This window comes from Euprymna scolopes, chromosome 14 (genome assembly GCF_053919585.1).
Source record: "Euprymna scolopes isolate OS-2025 chromosome 14, ASM5391958v1, whole genome shotgun sequence".
NCBI classification, from domain to species: Eukaryota; Metazoa; Mollusca; class Cephalopoda; order Sepiida; family Sepiolidae; genus Euprymna; species Euprymna scolopes.
Window position 1 is genome coordinate 156,414,941 of NC_136495.1, and position 18,654 is coordinate 156,433,594.

General features: G+C 28.2%; 1 protein-coding gene across 1 annotated transcript in view; it reads left to right on the top strand.

Moving 5' to 3' along the window:
- The window catches only part of LOC145293302 (ras-related protein Rap-1-like), a 301,709-nt gene that overhangs the window by 264,289 nt on the left and 18,766 nt on the right, over positions 1-18,654 (top strand). The window contains exons 2-3 of the mRNA XM_080139935.1: positions 5,984-6,043; positions 17,144-17,229. Of these exons, the coding sequence (XP_079996061.1) occupies positions 5,984-6,043; positions 17,144-17,229 (146 nt within the window). The remainder of the gene's footprint in view (positions 1-5,983; positions 6,044-17,143; positions 17,230-18,654) is intronic.

An 18,654-nucleotide genomic window follows, 5' to 3' on the forward strand; every position in this document is an offset into this window, starting at 1 on the left:
CGCATACATACATATATATCTACAAACATACGTTCATATATACCTATATACATACACAATGCATAATACACATACATACATATACATACTCACATGCATGCATACACATATACATACATATACATCCACATATACACACATATACAAATACATACACACATATACTTACACATACACATACATATACGTACACATATGCATATATATATACATACACTTACCTACATATACATACACATACATATATATGCATTCATACACTTACACAGATACATGCATATATACACATACACATATACAGGCACATATACACAGACATATACATACACACATACACATATATGGGCATACATACACATAAACCCATATATGCATATATGCATATACATGCATACAAAAATATATAAATGTATATACATACACACACAAACATATATACACACATATACATACATATACACATAGATATAAATACATATACACACATGTACATATATAAATATATATACACATATACATACATACATATATACATAGTTACATATAATGATGGCAGATCAATTGTTACATGCATCCAGCATTTCAGGCCTACACACGTCACAGCTATTTTTTATATCGCCACAGGACTTTTTTATAGACAAATGCCTGAGGGAGTATCTATACAAAGGTGATGTTACAGAGTTTTAGCTTTGTACGACAGCTAAATCTCTCTCTCTCTCTCTCTCTCTCTCTCTCTGTTTAGAATGTTGACATCCAGCAACAAGCAAGAGCAAGATAGCCAGCAACAAATCAAACTGCAGACCAGCTTAATAATATATATGTGCACATGTATATATATATATATATATATATATATATATATATATATAATATACATAATATATATATAATATACATAATATATATATATAATATACAAAATATATATATAATATACATAATATATATATATATATAATATACATAATATATATATATAATATACATTATATATAGAGAGAGAGAAGATACATAATATATATAATATATATAACATATGTATATATAACATATATAAAAAATATATATAATACGAGGGGCGTGCAATAAGTAATGCCCCTGACTCACTTCCCATAGCAGTAGAGCAACGAAACTTGGCACAGTTATTAGTCTTTCTCTACATAGGAACCACCCAGAGTTATGCATTTCTCCCATCGTTTGATGCAGCTCTGGAGACCGTTTTTGTAGAACACCCCATGTTGGTCATCCAACTACGACGTGACTTCAGAAATCAAGGCTGCATCATCTGGGAAACGCTTTCCTTTCAAAAACAACTTCATGGTTCGGAAGAGGTGAAAATCAGAGTGTGCAAGGTCAGCATAGTAGGGGGATGGGGGAGGATTTCATAACCACACGCAAAAAACTATTGTGTGTGTAATTTTGCCACCTGGAGAAGTTAGTTAATTAGAACTTTTGCATCTTTTATAACTTTAATAGTCTTTAATAATGTTAATCATTTTTAATATTTTTAATAATTTTAATAGTCTTTAATAATGTTAATCATTTTTAATATTTTTAATAATTTTAATAATCTTTAATAATTTTTAATAATTTTAATATTTTTAATAATTTTAATAATCTTTAATAATGTTAATCATTTTTAATAGTTTTAATAATTTTAATAATCTTTAATAATTTTTAATAATTTTAATAATCTTTAATAATTTTTAATAATTTTAATAATCTTTAATAATTTTTAATAATTTTAATAATTTTAATAACTCTTGATTCAATCCAATGTTTAGTCACATATTCAGAACGATAATCACCATTGATATATCTACTTTCATAGTGGTTGGCTGTGTAGCTTTTTTTTCTTTAAGTTTATACGTGATTATAACAACTTTTTTTTCTTTAAGTTTATACGTGATTAAAACAACTTTTTTTTCTTTAAGTTTATACGTGATTAAAACAACTCAAACGTAACAAACATTTCAACCGTAACAGACCGGCAATGTCTCTAATAGGAATGCGAGGCTGCATGGAAAGAATGAAAAATGATCTGAATCAATAGGAGAAAAGTGTGGTACCTGTTCTGATACTAGCTTTCATCTTTTCTGTACTCTGTAAGACAACAAAAACTCGTTTAACCACAACAACTGTCAATAATTTTCCTTTCTCCTCTCTGTGCCTAAAACTCAACGAAACTTCCGCGAGGAAAATTTTTTTTTTTCCTATAGCTATCTGTCTGAAGAACAAAATATTGTGGGGCTGCTTCCCAGCTGATTACAACGTGATCGTTTTCAAGTCTAATGTGAAGAAATATTTTATTGAGCCGTCCTCTTAAATAATTAAATTTTGCCAAACTTCCGCCATCATTACTTGTCATCACGGTATTGTGTCATCGCGCACCTGCCACTCCTTTATCCTTATGCTCTCTTTTTTTGGGGGAAACAGGAGTTTCTACGTGTTAAAAATAACATCATGTGTTTAATACTCTGCTCTCGTGGGAATCCGAGTAAATAGTAACAAACGTTTTAAATAACTGGGTTTTGTTTTTTTGTTTGTTTGTTTGTTCAGAAATTTTCGTTTAATACTAATATTAATGAGAGCACTGGATGACGAGAATTTTTCTTTTTATTTGAAGTTCAACTTTTTTTAATTTGAGAGTGAAAAGGAGTAGCCACGTCGCCCTATTTTCGACTCGTTTTTGAAGAGTATAAACGAGAAGTTCTAATACGTATATTATGTTTTTCTCTTGTTTATTGTTGATGCAATCGGAAATGTTTGGAATCAAGGTGCGGTTTTAAAAACGTGAAATGATTAAAATTGTTACACTTTTTATGTCACGATTATCTTCTGATGCGGCCGAGACTTCTCTTGTAACATGGCAGCCTTTTTGTCTCACCGGCGGAAAATGCCAACGAAATTAAATCTGCAGAAATAACATTGAGCGCATTTTTGAAATATTTACTTTATGGCTCGTTTAAAGGTGTTTTGTATTTTGAAACGAGTACAAGCATTCTTTACACGCGTCCACTCAATCTGCACATTCTTAACATGCGTCCATTCAATCTGCGCGTTTAGTAATTTAAATGCATAAGCGTCACTGAGACCGACGGTCTCTTATGTGTGAACGGTCACTTAAAATGCTATTTAAAACTTAAGCATTACATACCAAAGAAAATGCTATTTCAAGGTTAAGTGTGGCAGACCACCGAAAATGACATTTCAAACGTAAGCGTTACAAAATAAAGAAAATGCTATTTCAGACTTAAATGTGACAAACCACAGCAAAAGGTATTTCAAACTTAAGCATCACATACAAAACAGACGTAAATGTGACAGACCACAACTTAAGCATCACATACGAAACAGACGTAAATGTGACAGACCATAACTTAAGCATCACATACAAAACAGGCGTAAATGTGACAGACCACATCTTAAGCATCACATACAAAACAGACGTAAATGTGACAGACCACAACTTAAGTATCACATACAAAACGGACGTAAATGTGACAGACCACAACTTAAGTATCACATACAAAACAGACGTAAATGTGACAGACCATAACTTAAGCATCACATACGAAACAGACGTAAATGTGACAGACCATAACTTAAGCATCACATACGAAACAGACGTAAATGTGACAGACCACAAGTTAAGCATCACATACAAAACAGACGTAAATGTGACAGACCACAACTTATGTATCACATACAAAACAGACGTAAATGTGGCAGACCATAACTTAAGCATCACATACGAAACAGACGTAAATGTGACAGACCATAACTTAAGCATCACATACGAAACAGACGTAAATGTGACAGACCACAAGTTAAGCATCACATACAAAACAGACGTAAATGTGACAGACCACAACTTATGTATCACATACAAAACAGACGTAAATGTGACAGACCATAACTTAAGCATCACATACGAAACAGACGTAAATGTGACAGACCATAACTTAAGCATCACATACGAAACAGACGTAAATGTGACAGACCACAAGTTAAGCATCACATACAAAACAGACGTAAATGTGACAGACCACAACTTATGTATCACATACAAAACAGACGTAAATGTGGCAGACCCAAGCAAATCGTTTTATTCAAGTGCTTTGTTTTATGCTATCAACCGTTTTCAAGTTATTTAATGTCGAAAGCAGTCATTTTCGCAAATGATTTTATGCTTAAACTTTATTATATCCTTACATGATACTTCATGCCAGAAGGTTTGCTTGGTTTGGTTGTTTTGTGGAGGAAACTTGGTTTTCTTTTTGGCTTTGCATAACATGATTGAGTTTTGCAAAAAGTAAGAAAAGAGAAACAATAACATCAATGTTTGGTGCATTTTAGGTCGGGAAGTCAGTCTGTCCAGACAATTTAAAAAAAAAATTACATTTTCATCCCAAACAAGGGACGTTGTCACTTTGATGTAGGGGGCTACTATCAGGGACATAATCTGCAAGGGTAATATGTAGGGGGTTGGGCAGCAAGGTGTCGGTTCACGTTACACTTGAACTTCTGAATGTTAGTACAGTTGGGGAAGCAGGAACCCGGAAGGGAATTCCAAAGTCTAGCGGTTCTGGGGAAGAAACTACTGGAGTAGAAAGCTCTCTTACATCTAGGGATTTCTACTGTGAAGGGGTGGGATTTAGCTGCTTGTCGGGTTTGTCGAGGGTATTTACGTCAAGGGGGTGCGAGTGCTTGCAGTTCGTCAGAGCATTCACCGTTAAAGTACTTTGCTATCTCAAATTTAGAGAGAGAGAGCGAGCGAGAGAGAAGTGGAGAGAGACAGGCAGAGAGAGAGAGAGAGAGAGAGAGAGAGAGAGAGAGAGAGAGAGAGAGAGAGAGGAACACAATTGATTTGAGTGCGTCCCGTTTCCATCAAATACAGAAAGAAGAACAAGTGAAAAAAAAGTAACTCGATCGGATTAAGAAATAGACTTAATTAATAAAAGCCATTATCTCTTTTATTTATTTATTGCGGACTATTATCCTCATCTTTCTTAGTTGTTTCATGACGTTTCAGCCAACTATTCCTCAGGCCTTCGTCTGCATTATTAAATTAATAAATAATGAATTCCAATTGAATAATATATATACCATTCGGTACGGACCCGACCATGGAAGATCAGATAATAATGACTATGGAAGGCAGTAATTGCTAACGATGCAGTTAGGAGATTCTGAGTTCCTATCCCGTCGAGGTTACCACCTGACGAAGGCCAGAGGAATAGTTGGCCGACACGTCATGAAACAACTACTAATAAAGAATAAATAAATAAAACTCGTCTCTATAATGAATTTCAATTAAATAATATATATCTTTCATCTTTATTAGTCTCGAATATGTTTAAAATGTATAAAATCTGCTGTCGTGATTCGACTCGATACTGATTTTGAAAAGTTGATTTTCACGTTTTCAATATACGTATCTCTCTATCTCTATCTCACTCTCTATCAATCTATTTTCTCTATCCGTTTCTTTCTCTCTCTCTCTTACTATATATATATATATATATATATATATATATATATATATATACATTCATACATATATATATATATGTATATATATATATATATATACATTCATACATATATATATATACTTTAATTATTTATGTAAATGCAGTCATATATTGCTACGATGTGCAGACCGTTTCGATCATGATAGATTTCATCAGGAAAGAAAATTTTTAATTAAAAAGGGTTCAAGGCCATTTGTAATTTTAGAGGAGAAAAAATATACTTTGCCATGACTGGCGCGAAGCAAGGTTAACCTTAACTGGAAACGACCCTTGTTAGAATTCAATTATTCTTAATTTTGGATATCTTTCTAACTGGAATATATATATATATATATATATATATATATATATATATATATATATATATATATATATACGCGTATGTTTGTATGCGTGTGTGAATGTTAATATATATGTAAATAATGTGTGTGTATTTATCATTCTAGCCTTGTGCCGGGCTTTCACAGAAGGAATCAAAGATGGCGACGACCAAAAGACGAAAAAGGGTGAGATTTTCTTTTTGCAATTCATTTTTTATGATTATTATACACTTGATTATTTTCAGTGCACATTTTGTATACACGTATGAATACATAAATACGTAGATGCAAAATAATTTTCAATAATATAATATACACGTATGAATACATAAATACGTAGATGCAAAATAATTTTCAATAATATAATATACACGTATGAATACATAAATACGTAGATGCAAAATAATTTTCAATAATATAATATACACGTATAAATACATAAATACGTAGATGCAAAATAATTGTCAATAATATAATATACACGTATAAATAAATAAATACATAGATGCAAAATAATTTTCAATAATATAATATACACGTATGAATACATAAATACGTAGATGCAAAATAATTTTCAATAATATAATATACACGTATGAATACATAAATACGTAGATGCAAAATAATTGTCAATAATATAATATACACGTATAAATACATAAATACGTAGATGCAAAATAATTGTCAATAATATAATATACACGTATGAATACATAAATACGTAGATGCAAAATAATTTTCAATAATATAATATACACGTATGAATACATAAATACGTAGATGCAAAATAATTTTCAATAATACAATATACACGTATGAATACATAAATACGTAGATGCAAAATAATTGTCAATAATATAATATACACGTATAAATACATAAATACATAGATGCAAAATAATTTTCAATAATATAATATACACGTATAAATACATAAATACATAGATGCAAAATAATTTTCAATAATATAATATACACGTATAAATACATAAATACATAGATGCAAAATAATTGTCAATAATATAATATACACGTATAAATACATAAATACATAGATGCAAAAAAATTGTCAATAATACAATATACACGTATGAATATATAAATAGATAGATGCAAAATAATTGTCAATAATACAATATACACGTATGAATACATAAATACATAGATTCAAAATAATTGTCAATAATACAATATACACGTATAAATACATAAATACATAGATGCAAAATAATTACCAATAATAAAATATACACGTATCAATACATAAATACATAGATGCAAAATAATTGTCAATAATAAAATATACACGTATGAATATATAAATACATAGATGCAAAATAATTGTCAATAATACAATATACACGTATGAATATATAAATACATAGATGCAAAATAATTGTCAATAATACAATATACACGTATGAATACATAAATACATAGATGCAAAATAATTGTCAATAATACAATATACACGTATGAATATATAAATACATAGATGCAAAATAATTGTCAATAATACAATATACACGTATGAATATATAAATACATAGATGCAAAATAATTGTCAATAATACAATATACACGTATAAATACATAAATACATAGATGCAAAAAAATTGTCAATAATACAATATACACGTATGAATATATAAATAGATAGATGCAAAATAATTGTCAATAATACAATATACACGTATGAATACATAAATACATAGATGCAAAATAATTGTCAATAATACAATATACACGTATAAATACATAAATACATAGATGCAAAATAATTACCAATAATAAAATATACACGTATCAATACATAAATACATAGATGCAAAATAATTGTCAATAATAAAATATACACGTATGAATATATAAATACATAGATGCAAAATAATTGTCAATAATAAAATATACACGTATAAATACATAAATACATAGATGCAAAATAATTTTCAATAATATAATATACACGTATAAATACATAAATACGTAGATGCAAAATAATTGTCAATAATACAATATACACGTATGAATACATAAATACATAGATGCAAAATAATTGTCAATAATACAATATACACGTATGAATACATAAATACATAGATGCAAAATAATTGTCAATAATACAATATACACGTATGAATACATAAATACGTAGATGCAAAATAATTGTCAATAATATAATATACACGTATGAATACATAAATACGTAGATGCAAAATAATTGTCAATAATACAATATACACGTATGAATACATAAATACATAGATGCAAAATAATTGTCAATAATACAATACACACGTATGAATACATAAATACGTAGATGCAAAATAATTGTCAATAATACAATAAACACGTGTGAATATATAAATACATCGATGCAAAATAATTGTCAATAATACAATATACACGAATGAATATATAAATACATAGATGCAAAATAATTGTCAATAATACAATACACACGTATGAATACATAATACATAGATGCAAAATAATTGTCAATAATACAATATACACGTATAAATACATAAATACATAGATGCAAAATAATTGTCAATAATACAATATACACGTATGAATACATAAATACATAGATGCAAAATAATTGTCAATAATACAATATACACGTATGAATACATAAATACATAGATGCAAAATAATTGTCAATAATACAATATACACGTATGAATACATAAATACGTAGATGCAAAATAATTGTCAATAATACAATATACACGTATGAATACATAAATACATAGATGCAACATAATTGTCAATAATACAATATACACGTATGAATATATAAATACATAGATGCAATAAAATTGTCAATAATACAATATACACGTATGAATATATAAATACATAGATGCAAAATAATTGTCAATAATATAATATACACGTATAAATACATAAATACGTAGATGCAAAATAATTGTCAATAATACTATATACACGTATGAATACATAAATACGTAGATGAAAAATAATTGTCAATAATATAATATACACGTATGAATACATAAATACGTAGATGCAAAATAATTGTCAATAATACAATATACACGTATGAATACATAAATACATAGATGCAAAATAATTGTCAATAATACAATATACACGTATAAATACATAAATACATAGACGCAAAATAATTGTCAATAATACAATATACACGTATGAATACATAACTACGTAGATGCAAAATAATTGTCAATAATACAATATACACGTATGAATATATAAATACGTAGATGCAAAATAATTGTCAATAATACAATATACACGTATGAATATATAAATACATAGATGCAAAAAAATTGTCAATAATACAATATACACGTATGAATATATAAATACATAGACGCCAAAAAATTGTCAATAATACAATATACACGTATGAATATATAAATACATAGATGCAAAATAATTGTCAATAATATAATATACACGTATAAATACATAAATACGTAGATGCAAAATAATTGTCAATAATACTATATACACGTATGAATACATAAATACGTAGATGAAAAATAATTGTCAATAATATAATATACACGTATGAATACATAAATACGTAGATGCAAAATAATTGTCAATAATACAATATACACGTATAAATACATAAATACATAGATGCAAAATAATTGTCAATAATACAATATACACGTATGAATATATAAATACATAGATGCAAAATAATTGTCAATAATACAATATACACGTATGAATACATAAATACATAGATGCAAAATAATTGTCAATAATACAATATACAGGTATGAATACATAAATACGTAGATGCAAAATAATTGTCAATAATACAATATACACGTATGAATATATAAATACATAGATGCAAAATAATTGTCAATAATACAATATACACGTATTAATACATAAATACATAGATGCAAAATAATTGTCAATAATACAATATACACGTATGAATATATAAATACATAGATGCAAAATAATTGTCAATAATACAATATACACGTATGAATATATAAATACGTAGATGCAAAATAATTGTCAATAATACAATATACACGTATGAATATATTAATACATAGATGCAAAAAAATTGTCAATAATACAATATACACGTATGAATATATAAATACATAGACGCCAAAAAATTGTCAATAATACAATATACACGTATGAATATATAAATACATAGATGCAAAATAATTGTCAATAATACAATATACACGTATGAATATATAAATACATAGATGCAAAATAATTGTCAATAATACAATATACACGTATGAATATATAAATACATAGATGCAAAATAATTGTCAATAATATAATATACACGTATAAATACATAAATACATAGATGCAAAATAATTGTCAATAATACAATATACACGTATGAATATATAAATACATAGATGCAAAATAATTGTCAATAATACAATATACACGTATGAATATATAAATACATAGATGCAAAATAATTGTCAATAATACAATATACACGTATAAATACATAAATACATAGATGCAAAATAATTGTCAATAATACAATATACACGTATGAATATATAAATACATAGATGCAAAATAATTGTCAATAATACAATATACACGTATGAATACATAAATACATAGATGCAAAATAATTGTCAATAATACAATATACACGTATGAATATATAAATACATAGATGCAAAATAATTGTCAATAATATAATATACACGTATAAATACATAAATACGTAGATGCAAAATAATTGTCAATAATACAATAAACACGTATGAATATATAAATACATAGATGCAAAATAATTGTCAATGATATAATATACACGTATAAATACATAAATACATAGATGCAAAATAATTGTCAATAATACAATATACACGTATGAATATATAAATACATAGATGCAAAATAATTGTCAATAATACAATACACACGTATGAATACATAATACATAGATGCAAAATAATTGTCAATAATACAATATACACGTATAAATACATAAATACATAGATGCAAAATAATTGTCAATAATACAATATACACGTATGAATACATAAATACATAGATGCAAAATAATTGTCAATAATACAATATACACGTATGAATACATAAATACATAGATGCAAAATAATTGTCAATAATACAATATACACGTATGAATACATAAATACGTAGATGCAAAATAATTGTCAATAATACAATATACACGTATGAATACATAAATACATAGATGCAACATAATTGTCAATAATACAATATACACGTATGAATATATAAATACATAGATGCAATAAAATTGTCAATAATACAATATACACGTATGAATATATAAATACATAGATGCAAAATAATTGTCAATAATATAATATACACGTATAAATACATAAATACGTAGATGCAAAATAATTGTCAATAATACTATATACACGTATGAATACATAAATACGTAGATGAAAAATAATTGTCAATAATATAATATACACGTATGAATACATAAATACGTAGATGCAAAATAATTGTCAATAATACAATATACACGTATGAATACATAAATACATAGATGCAAAATAATTGTCAATAATACAATATACACGTATAAATACATAAATACATAGACGCAAAATAATTGTCAATAATACAATATACACGTATGAATACATAACTACGTAGATGCAAAATAATTGTCAATAATACAATATACACGTATGAATATATAAATACGTAGATGCAAAATAATTGTCAATAATACAATATACACGTATGAATATATAAATACATAGATGCAAAAAAATTGTCAATAATACAATATACACGTATGAATATATAAATACATAGACGCCAAAAAATTGTCAATAATACAATATACACGTATGAATATATAAATACATAGATGCAAAATAATTGTCAATAATATAATATACACGTATAAATACATAAATACGTAGATGCAAAATAATTGTCAATAATACTATATACACGTATGAATACATAAATACGTAGATGAAAAATAATTGTCAATAATATAATATACACGTATGAATACATAAATACGTAGATGCAAAATAATTGTCAATAATACAATATACACGTATAAATACATAAATACATAGATGCAAAATAATTGTCAATAATACAATATACACGTATGAATATATAAATACATAGATGCAAAATAATTGTCAATAATACAATATACACGTATGAATACATAAATACATAGATGCAAAATAATTGTCAATAATACAATATACAGGTATGAATACATAAATACGTAGATGCAAAATAATTGTCAATAATACAATATACACGTATGAATATATAAATACATAGATGCAAAATAATTGTCAATAATACAATATACACGTATTAATACATAAATACATAGATGCAAAATAATTGTCAATAATACAATATACACGTATGAATATATAAATACATAGATGCAAAATAATTGTCAATAATACAATATACACGTATGAATATATAAATACGTAGATGCAAAATAATTGTCAATAATACAATATACACGTATGAATATATTAATACATAGATGCAAAAAAATTGTCAATAATACAATATACACGTATGAATATATAAATACATAGACGCCAAAAAATTGTCAATAATACAATATACACGTATGAATATATAAATACATAGATGCAAAATAATTGTCAATAATACAATATACACGTATGAATATATAAATACATAGATGCAAAATAATTGTCAATAATATAATATACACGTATGAATATATAAATACATAGATGCAAAATAATTGTCAATAATACAATATACACGTATAAATACATAAATACATAGATGCAAAATAATTGTCAATAATACAATATACACGTATGAATATATAAATACATAGATGCAAAATAATTGTCAATAATACAATATACACGTATGAATACATAAATACATAGATGCAAAATAATTGTCAATAATACAATATACACGTATGAATATATAAATACATAGATGCAAAATAATTGTCAATAATATAATATACACGTATAAATACATAAATACGTAGATGCAAAATAATTGTCAATAATACAATAAACACGTATAAATACATAAATACATAAATGCAAAATAATTGTCAATAATACAACATACACGTATGAATATATAAATACATAGATGCAAAATAATTATCAATAATACAATATACACGTATGAATATATAAATACATAGATGCAAAATAATTATCAATAATAGAATATACACGTATAAATACATAAATACATAAATGCAAAATAATTGTCAATAATACAATATACACGTATGAATACATAAATACATAGATGCAAAATAATTATCAATAATACAATATACACGTATGAATACATAAATACATAGATGCAAAATAATTGTCAATAATATAATATACACGTATGAATACATAAATACATAGATGCAAAATAATTGTCAATAATAAAGTATACACGTATGAATACATAAATACATAGATGCAAAATAATTGTCAATAATACAATATACACGTATGAATACATAAATACATAGATGCAAAATAATTATCAATAATAAAATATACACGTATAAATACATAAATACATAGATGCAAAATAATTGTCAATAATAAAATATACACGTATAAATACATAAATACATAGATGCAAAATAATTGTCAATAATGGAATACTGTTGCCATATCTGGACAGGAACTGCTAAAAACAGCCTATCCTGCCTTGACAGAGTATAAAATAGACTTCGTGGCTTAGTGGAGGATGCCCTTTTTCTCTACCCTGCAACCTCTCTCTCTCACAGAAGAGACGTTGCGAGCCTATCCTTATTTTATCGTTATTTCCATGGCAGGTGCTCGTCTGAACTCCAATCTCTGGTCCCCCCTCGCCAATCTCTCACGAAAAACACCCGTCTAGCTGAATCCACTGTGAAAAATTTCCCCCCACTCTTTATCTGTGCCTAAATCAAAACGTAGATTCCATGAACAAAGCTTCTTTCTTAGAACTGCACGCCTGTGGAACTCTGTTCCGTCTGCCTGCTTCCCACCGGACTACAACTTGGATGTGTTCAAGTCCAACGTTAACAAATTCCTAATGAACCGCCCCCTTTAGTAAACACTTCATCAAATCTCCACACTAACGTACTGTACTTGCAATAACCCTTATCCCTGAGTGGCTTCCGGGCCTTGATAAGTGGTGACCACCGTGTAAAAAAAAGGGGGGGGGAATGGAAACAGCACTAAACCTGTGCAGGTTTAACCGACTTTCACCAAACGGGGAAGTTTCATGGGAGTATGAAATTCACAAGCGGTCCCCAGTCGCATGTATATCCCCGTTAGGGGAGATGGCGACGTTAGGTTTTTGCAACTTTTTGCAGGGAGGTGTCGACGTCCTCCTACATACAGCGCCTGGAATTCCTAAATTAGTCACCCATCTCGTACTGACCAGGTTCAACGTTGCTTAACTTCGGTGATCTAACGAGAATCGGTGTGTCAACGTGATTATGCCGAACTATTTTTAATTCTATTTAGCAAATTATTGATTAATTTAGTAAATATAATTTTACGATATCGTTTGGCTGTATGCTAATCGATACTACCGCCCCAAATGTATGTTTTCGCCATAACGACTTTCTTATCTGCAAAAGGGTTTTATAAATAATGAACGGAAATAAAGTATATTAATGTCAATTACACAGTGGCGAAAACTAACGAAAAATAGACCAATTTGAATGAGATAGAGATATTTTTAATTGCATTTTCACCCCGAACAAGGCACGGACATAGACACAGTACCACCATGACAAATATGCTATATACCTAATAAAAACTCCTCCTATATCACATAGATAAATTTAGTTCGCCCAAACAGCCTCAATATTTGTTTTTGCTCCTAATGTAACTACCGCTAGACGTCGCATACCTAGCATTTTATCTCCTCTTCTGATGAGAAGCATTAGCCTTCGAAATACCACGGTATAAAAAGTTCTCATTTACCTTACACCCTAATTGATGTATTATCCTTATTGAATAAATGAATGAATCTACATATATTACTATATAGTTTTATATCGTCATTTTCTTTCTTTATTGATATATATATATATATATATATATATATATATATATATATATATATATATATATATATATATGAGAATAATGGAAATAGTATTCCGACAAAATAGAGAAATAAAAAGGAACAAACCGATTTATGTGTTCATCAACGTTTCGTCTTTATTGCGTCATATGTATATGACAAAATGTCTATATTCCAAATTTGAAGAGGTTGTAGGGGGAAAAATAAGAGCACCGGATTACCGGTGTAGGGTAAGGAGTGAGGTCCCTTGAAAAAAGAAGAGGAGAGTCCGTACACATGAGGCACGGACGCAAAAAGTTCTTCTCCTAAAAGACAATGTTGGACAGACAGAGTACAACTCTAGAATACAGTCCTCACTCCTCCCGTAAACCCCACTATTGAAGTGAGTAATCTTTTTACCTTAATGTTCTGAATTGCAGTGTTGTCATGTTTTCATGTTTGTTAATAAATTCTTGTCGTTTATACTTGTTGTACATTTAGTAATTATTAAAGCTGGTCGGTAGTTTTGGGACTTGGAAGAACCTAAACCCGAACCAACAAGGTTTTCCATCTTACGCTTTATTTCTTTAGGCATGTTGAAATGTTCAATTCTTGACAGCACCTGTTTCGTAGCACATAATTATTCATGTAATTATTATGTCAATCTTTGAATTTATTCCACTCTTAACTCATCAGAAAAGGAACTTATCAACTTTAAAAGAAAATAAAGAAACATGGGCATGATCATAAAATTCGAAAATCGGAAGAGAGTTGCAATTGCGTTTTCCTTTTACTAGAAGGCTGCCCGGTATTGCCCGGTCGTAATATACGCTTAAATATGATATTTTGATTAATGCAGATTTCGTATTAATTATTATATTATATTGGATCTAATATATAGTAATGATTTAAAAAAAAATTAAAAATGACTCGTGCGCCACCACCGGGAATCAAAATAAAAACGTTTAGCTTTTCTTTGATTTTAATGCCCCAGCTATGAAACATGTTTGCTGCAAGGCTAAAAATTAAAATATGAACCAATAGCTATTACGTTACACATGCATGTTTGTAATGCCGTCGTTTGACCTTCATCTGGCAAATTCCATATCTTTAATTTTCATACTTTTGCACCGATTTCCCACGGTTAAAACTCAAATGTAAAGTTTTGCATGGATTCGAATACCCCATATATTAAGTTTCATGTCTGTAAACCAAAAACTGACAGAGGAGTTTGGTAGGCAGCTTTTTAAACAAATATCTATACGCATACATAAATATATATAAGAAGGGTTGTGTTTACTCTAAACATTTTACGCAAATATTATGCAAATATAAATCATATAGAATATTGCATGAATATAAATACACGTAATAATTAATTAAAGATGATCATTCCATATAAAAACCGGAAATATGCATAATCTGGAAGTAAAATGAATGTTCAAAAGAATATGCAAATTAGCTAGGTCTTTTGCAGATGAATGCAATTCAACGACCCATATATAACAAACTTGTATTTTCTTTTTAAATCTATTATATATATAAAAGTGGACGTGTCTGTGTGTGTGTCTGTGTGTGTGTGTGTCTGTATACATTTTCCTATGCAATAACTCTGTCAATTTTCAGTCTACAGACTCGAAATTTGATATACAGGGTACTGAGATTTGGAAAAATCTTTGTAATCCGTTTTCGGCCAGAAAGTTGGCTGTTAAGGGGTCAAAGTTCAACGATTTGACCTTTGAGAACTCTACCAAACTCCTCCGCCAATTTTGAGTCTAAACACTTGAAATTTTAGATATTTAGATCCTTGGACATGGGTCTAATTTGATTTGAGCCCAAAACAATAAATGTTAAGGTGTCATAATAGGGGTCAAAGTTAAAAAAAATTGACCGCGTTTTTTTTTTTTTGCTCAATATACACCTCCAAACACCCGGGCAACGCCGGGCTGAAATGCTAGTATATAGAAAAAAGTGTTTTTTATATAAATATCAATACACACAAAAAAAACAACAAATTTATAAGAGTAGTTATACAGAATCTTTCGCGCGTGTGCATTTTGCAGACACTTTCATGTGTGTTTTGACAAAATAAAGCGGTAGTTTGTATTTGATATGTTTTGTTTGTTTTGTTTTCGTGTGGTTTGTACAGTTGTTTTTTTATCACAAACATTCTAAACGTTAACTATGTTTTGTTTTCGCTTTCAGGCAAAAATAATGCTTTCGACAAATGGGAAAGCATTGACAACGAACCCTCGTTCATTAAACTCTACGACATTTTTCTTAATCTACAGGTGAGTTAGAATTATCATATTTTCACACTTGATCGCAACATGTTGCGAAATGAATTGCGGATATTGTTACGTAAGTAATACTACACGTCACTAATGTTGTGTGTCTGAGATCATTTCTTGTTTCAGCATTGGATTTGTGATACTTCGTTATGCGGCATATCAACACTATAAAACATTTTGGTTATGAATCTTCCGACATAAAACCTGTTCACTTCAGCTGATAATGATCTGAACTTCTAACTTGGCCGCAATCTACACCATTGCATAAATATGTATTGTATATATAACCTCCCGCCCACACACAAAAATGGTAGGATCCATCGAAATGGCTAATTTTTTTTTATTTATATGCTAGAATATGTACCCGGCGTTGCCCAGTATTAAATGTAACGATAAATTCCTTTAAAAAAATGAAAACAAACAAACAAACAACAAAAAAAAACGGAAATAAACTGAGACATGTGCATACGAGTATGCTTTTCCTAAACAGTTTACTTCTTGTAAGTAAAAAAAAAAATACTCGAAGATCAAAATCAAAGCCAAAAGATAGTAAGTCAAGTACGATAACCATTAAGCCAGCTTGACACAGATAAAATCCGATGACCCTCCAATTTTTTAATTTTGACCCCTTAGCATCCCCTTTTCTGGATGAAAATCAATTAAAAAGTTTTTCACGTGCTTTAATGCCCTATATACTAAATTTTAATTTTGTAGATCAAAAATTTGTTGAATATATAGGTTGAGAAGTGTCGTCACACACACACACATACACATACACATACACACCTTCTCACTTTTATATATAGACTAAATAAATACGGTTAGAAACTCGTCACAATGATTTTTGTAGTCAAATGGTTATCATTGCAACATAATGGTAAACACACACACTACTACAAACACACACTCGCACAAACACACACACACACTCACACACACGCACACGCACACATATATAAATTTAAATATTAATAATTATTTTTATACCTACAGACACTAGTGTTTAATGCTTTCGCAATCATCAGTGCAGGAAGTAATAATTATTGCTGGTCGAAGGATTCGAACCCAACTACAAAGTCGCAGGATTTAACATTAAAACTGGAAATATAAATATTAATATTAATGATTGCTTTCTCGAAACATTTTCTTTCACTTTCTTCGTATATATATCTCAGACTTTATTTTTAATCGCGCGTGAATTTATTTTCTTTTTTTAATTTTTTTTTTCTTTGGGTAAATTTTTGATTCATACTTTTATTTTATTTTTATTTAATTTAATTTTTATTTTATTTTTATTTAATTTTTATTTTATTTTTATTTAATTTAATTTTTATTTATTATTTTCTCCACTAAATATTATTTTTTTGTTAAATTATTTTTTCGTACATATTAAAATAATGCTTTTGCCCCCCCCCGCCTTTTTGG